The sequence below is a fragment of the Echinococcus granulosus genome (genome assembly GCF_000524195.1).
Source record: "Echinococcus granulosus chromosome Unknown EG_S00022, whole genome shotgun sequence".
NCBI classification, from domain to species: domain Eukaryota; kingdom Metazoa; phylum Platyhelminthes; class Cestoda; order Cyclophyllidea; family Taeniidae; genus Echinococcus; species Echinococcus granulosus.
Genome location: NW_020170402.1, coordinates 372,541 through 378,698, shown reverse-complemented (window position 1 = coordinate 378,698; position 6,158 = coordinate 372,541). Strand labels below are relative to the sequence as shown.

General features: G+C 41.9%; 1 protein-coding gene across 1 annotated transcript; it reads right to left on the bottom strand. All coding sequences in view use genetic code 11, as the record gives it.

Annotated features, from left to right (window-relative positions):
* Positions 1 to 3,922: 3,922 nt before the first annotated feature.
* Positions 3,923 to 4,834, bottom strand: EGR_03898 (Tyrosine-protein kinase ABL2; the record flags this gene model as incomplete). Its single annotated transcript, XM_024493147.1, has 2 exons — positions 3,923 to 4,269; positions 4,765 to 4,834. 2 exons carry the CDS (start codon positions 4,832 to 4,834, stop codon positions 3,923 to 3,925), a joined length of 417 nt encoding a protein of 138 aa, XP_024352419.1.
* Between the last annotated feature and the right edge of the window lie 1,324 nt (positions 4,835 to 6,158).

Genomic DNA, 6,158 nt, shown 5'->3' with positions numbered 1-6,158 from the left:
GTTCTGGTTTCACGGGCAATTAAAACTCCGCTTTTGTACTTCTTTCGTCTTCAAGAAGGGCTTAGGGCGCTACACAAGTGTAAAAGGCTCCCAAAGAGGGTATGGGAACCTCCCCTTATTCATCAAATTGGGAAACTACAGGGGTTGGCCTCGAAGTACAGAAAAGAAACTGGAGCATAATTTAATAGGTCAGTAATGGCAGGTGATGCGGTTGTTTAATTTATTAAGGATAGCAGAGGGACTGCCTATTGCCAGTCACGCAAGATTTTGACAGCGCCTGGCAAGAAGACGAAGTTAGGTTGTGATATTCATTGAACTAGATAGCAAAGTTGAAAATGGTAGTTATGGAGAGCAAGTAAAATAAGAAACACAATAGGTGATTTAAGTAAAGTTATTATATTGAAAGCGCGTTCTCAAGGGAAGATATTTAAGGGTAAAAACCTCTTAATTTTGCGAAATGAAACTAGCCTCATGAATGATGGGAGATTGCCTTAGCATAAAGTGCAGTCTAAACTTCAAAGGCTATTTTTATCAAACAAGCCAAATACGCTGAAAAACTACTGCAAAGCAGTAGTTCTGGCTCGAAAAAGGCAATAATTAGCGAAACCCCTTTCGAGTAGTACTAAAAAGATCCTTCAGCGTATCTTATTTCGTAACAAAAAAGAAAGCACAATAGAAAAATGAGAACACTCCGACAGAAAGTTTCGAAACCGCATCTGCAGTATCTAGTAAAAGAATTGAACTCAGCGTCCTGTTTCCTCAAGCCGCACTTAGATGGAAAGTGCAGAATCAGGATGGAGGAGGTTTTCGAACTTTTAAAAGGCTAGTTAGTCCACAGCACATAAAAAGTAACTTTATCTTGATGCCACTTTCACCTTTCCTACAACAGGGGTGTCTGGTGTTTCGAAAATAAGCAAGAGGATCGAGTAACTCGAAATTAACGGTTGTCTAGGCATTCACCTGGTACACACACTACAATGGAACTGAAGTTGCTACGGATTCAGAACCCGTATTCAGTATTTGTTAGATATCCTTTCCTGCAAATAAGTCTCAGGACTACTTACTTGCATCTTAGTGGTTGTAGTCGTGGATAACTGGATATGCAGAGCGCACCACGCCCATCACATCTGGGCGAATAGCTTCAAACTTTACTGCCCATTGGTAGGCTACTCGAACACAGAGTTAATATCCCCATAGCAAACACATATCCCAGCACATACCTGTCACCACCTAATGTATAATAGATCGCCGTTTTTCAAGTCTACTTTCTCAGCCAGTCCTACTCCAATGTGACAACGCCTTTACATATGTGCAAAATCGAACGGCTTACCGACAAGAGACAGTCGTATGACAAGATCAACACGACAAATGACCAATTAGCTTTCCCTTCACACCATCACTGCGTCTGATCCAACTTGGAAACAATGAGAGGTTTTAAATGACCCCCTAGGTTTCCTTTAATTCCTTTAGAAAAGACCTTTACCATTCATGCAAAACAGGATTTAGATTCGCCCCTCACTCCTCGCAGCCATAGTGATGGGTCGAATTAAGACCAAGTGAATGCAATTTCAGTTACACGGTGAAATACCCAGCATTAAATTGAAACCAGAAATGTTGACAATGCTAATGCTTTAACAGTGAGGGGATCAGTTTTCATGCTCTTTCCTTCACTTCAGCTGAAATCCCAAATCACTCGGCATCTGTCAGATCAGTGGGATCGTTTTCAGCTATACAAGAAGTGGCTTTGTCCCCATGCCGACTTGAATGAGATGATGTTGCCGTTACATACCAGCTGTTCATAAAATGAGCAAAACAGAACAATGTTTCTACCTTAGTTTAATTTACCTAAGATTTTCGTAGCTACCTTCGTTTCAATGTGACAACTCCTCCAAAAATACAAAAACATTTGGATTGTCGAATATAAGTAGTCGCAGGGGGCAAAGGTTTGCTCTCTCCTCCTTTCTCCTGCCTCCAGCGTTTTAAAATGAGAGTGTATAAATCCTTAAAACAGCGAATATGCGTTAGTATCAGTGTTTCCGAGGAAGCATTCGATTTGCTAGTAGCCTTTAAAACGATTTTGAAGGACAACATTTGACTGGAAATCGCATCCATAACCTAGAAATTCCCAAAGTGACCTGACCTGAGTTGCGATTAAACTGGCGAACAGTAGTGTTTGAGGGAACAATTGTAATCTCAAGGGAGAAATAATTTACCGGGAAGGTTGGAATCAGAAATGAAGAGGTGAGTAATGCCCATGTTGCAACGGTGGAGGAGGAAAGGAGGGGAAAAGGTAAGGAAAACATGCAGGGCAATCCGCCTGCCAGCCCGACCGGATAGGTTGTGGTTGAAACGCAACAACTGTTAGGCACGGTGTTATGTTACCTGGAACAGGCATTGACCAAACAGTGTACATACCTACAGAGGGGTTAGCGCCGATGAATCAGCCACAATCCCCTGTTTGTATGCTTTTTATAAACACACGCAAAAGCAAAGAAGATAAGTCTGATTGATGAAAGGGAGAGTGAAGGTCCAGATAATGGAGGAGGGGGGAAGGAGGAGAAATTAAACACGCCGAAGGTAATGGCAACTTTTGTGCCCATATCCTGGTAACGAAGGTGTGGGTGCAGTTTAGTATGAGCCAGAGGCATAAATTTTCCTATCTATAGCTCAAACAAGTGAAGTTCATTTACATTATGACATCCAATTGGTCAAGTCATTCAAAAGGCGTTCCTTCATATCTTCACCATAATTTTACTCCTATTAAGGCTTAATTCAAACTGAGGTAAATTGTAATGTTTGTTTAACTCTCGATTCTGGTAATGAGGCACCTAAAAGACTCTGCTATTGTACTTCTGCCGGGGGTCTGGCTTCCAGGCCACGCTAGTAGTCCCAAGTCCTACTATACATCACTAATACATATTCTGTCCGGATATTGTCTTCTTTGGTCTCCAGGAAAGGCTCGGAGAGCTACAAAATGTTAGCGTTCGTTTGAATTATACAAATTGGTTTTACTCCATTCCCACTCCCCTTAAACTTTTAGATTAGCGGTGCGGAATGTGCCAGTTGTTCTACAAAACAAGCAATGCAAGCTTTAATCTGATATCTTTTTTTTCTCAAAACTGGAGTATTTAAAAATGCATGCTGTCTTCGTTATTTTATTTCTAAAGCGGAGTGATATTCCTGAAAAGCTGCGTTTTATTTGGAAAGTTCGGGATGTTATTGACGCAGATTGAGTTCAGGGCAAGTCTCCCCACCTTTGCCGCACAACGGGACAGGCAAAATTTAAACATTGGCGACTACACGAACCTCTCTGAACTCCCGTGATACAACTGAGAGGCCAACACCGAGAAGGAACCGATAACTACACCTGTGCTAATGGTCTCCCAGTCTTTCCGTAAGTTTGCTAGCACAGCTACTTCCAGAGCTGTACACTGTAAATCTTCAACAGGAATAACGCCAGTGTTACATTAATAACTTATCCGGTATAACGCCAATAGTGGTAAATACGTATCATCACGAAAACGGCGTCTCAAAGGTATCGATGGATAAATAACATTGCTGACCATCAAAGAGACTGGGAAAGAGAGGCTGCTAACAAGTCTTGGGTTTTGTCTTTACCGCTCACTTGACTCAGATATTATCGGTGGAAGTAGCAACTACAAAAATCATCATTTCAAAGGCACTCAAAAGACCCAAATCAGTTGATCTTTGAAATACAAGATTTTGGGGAAGTTAAGGACGATAATGAATGAAACTGCAACACTTCTTGTGTCCAAAATCACCGAAATACTCTTCTTTATTCCAATTACTGATTCCAAGGCAGGAATTAGTAAAAACAAGATATTATAAATTTACTTCAAATAAGTGTAGATATCAAACAAATGATGATCACTGTCTAGCTGATTTAACTCAAGCAGAAGGATCATAACGAGAATTGAGAATGACCCAAAAACCTCCCAAATGTCCTCATTTGACTACCAAATTTGAAGCCGCACTTCACTCCCGTGGTAAGCTCCAGCAAACGAAATGAAGGCGTCATTGATAAGACGGTAAGAACAACCACACAAATACTATCAAAAAGAATCACTGACCGGTGAATAAAGTTGTTGGCTTCCAGATAGGCCATGCCGGAGGCGATTTGAACAGCCATGTAGAGGAGAATGGGTGGGGTGAGTTCTCCTGGACTCCGTTGGCGCAGGTAATTCAGCAGGTTTCCATGGGGCATGTACTCCGCCACTATGTAGTAGGGCGGCTCTCGAGTGCAGACGCCTGTACAGAAGGCGAAGGGGTAGAGACCGAATGGGGGCAACACGAGGACTAATAGTTGATGTTGGTAGCGAGGCCACGACAAATGAACACATGATGGTGAAGCAGGTGTCTGTTAGCATCGCGTAACTGGACTTAAGGCTTTACCCAAGTCATTAACCAATCAAATAACTTTTCGACCCTTCCGTGTCCATAATAAAGCCATCTTCAGACTCGTATAGCTCATAACGTCTCAAGGCTGTACGATTGGAGACAGTTTATAATAAGATGTAAAAGACATGTCGACTTCTACTGAGGCTTTGGGGACGATTTGTGGCCAAAATAATCGCCCAGTTAAGGAATGACAAAAAGCGTAACAGAAGCAAGACATCAGGTGTGGATAACTGAAAATGGGGGACTGACAAGAGAAGGGCTATCGGAAGTTTTTGTAACAACAATCATGGTAAACAAAATCTGAATATCCGGCAGCTTTGGGGGGACGAAACAGGGAATAATTACCAATGGAAGCGCCAAGAACGGCTACGTAGGGGATAGACAACGCCTTCATCAACATTAGTACGTAGACCATTTTGCTTTTTCGCTATCCATATCGTACCGTTCACTGCCTTTTTCCATACTAGAAAGGCTGCTTCAAAATTCGTGCGTCCTACGGCTTCTTTAGAGCGCGACAGGCAGTAAATGGCTGGTATTGCACTAACCTGATTTAGATTCGTATCATGAATCACAATAAAAATGCTTAGCGATGCTGTGAAAGCTCCATTTGGGATTTGAATGCCACAAACAATTTTCAGTGCTTGAGCATTTATTAACAGCATCCGTAAAATCGCCGTCAAACTCCAAATATTTCAATGCATGAAAGTCCAAAAACTTGATGAAACACCCGAGGTCAAAATCAAACAACAACTCGGCTTCGATAAAAAAGAATTCAAAAACTGAAATACAAAGAATATATACAAGTTTATTTGTGTGCTGGTTAATTTTCCAAGAGAGCAAGGAAGAAAAAAGAAATTGCATAATCTGAACCACAGATAGTGTCATGCACCTTTTCCCTTCTGCGAAGTCAAGGCATTCATGTTCAACATTTAAAGTTGCACCAAAAGTGAGCAAAATGGAATCTGGGCGAATAGGATGGTAGAGGCAGCTCTTATTCGATTTGTTAGAAGAAAACCACAAAGGTAGACTATGTGCAATGCAAGAAGGAAACTAAGATCACGGAACAGCATCTCTTGAACCATCCACAGCCTTCTTTCAGTACATTTTCCACCACATCAGACTGACTTAGTTGCCTTTGCAAAATGCATGTCACCATAGTAATGACAGACAACACATCAGGAGTAATTGAGTAAACGTCTTTGCTTTCATAGGTACCCACCTGGTTCAGTTTACTGAACATTAACACCCAGTTTCCTTGCCATCCATTCACTCACTGCCTTGCCTTCGAAAACCGATTTCAAGGCTCTGTTTTACTCATTTGTCGTGGATGTGCAATCCGCACATAACGCTCACAGCTACCTCAAGCCCAGTGGTGATAAATTACTCAACTGTAAGGACAACCCAATTGCCGGATGGAACTAGTCGCAAGTTAAGCTCAAGCACGTCTAAATACGACACTCCTCTTGCCGTCAACGCTTCAAATGAAACCACGTAAATGCATGGGAAAGTTTGGAAGCCTCTAGAGCACTTTCGACTACTTTGCAGCAGTAAAACTTTGATTTTTGTTTATCTCTCGAGTTTGGTAACGAACCACTTATAGATACCGCCATTGTACCTTCACCGGGTGGCCGGGCCTCCGGGCCATGCCAGTAGTCCCCAAACCCTACTGCATGTTAAAAACACGTATCATAACTTCTTCGCTTTGAACCATGAACCATCCGGAAAACTTCGTTACGGAG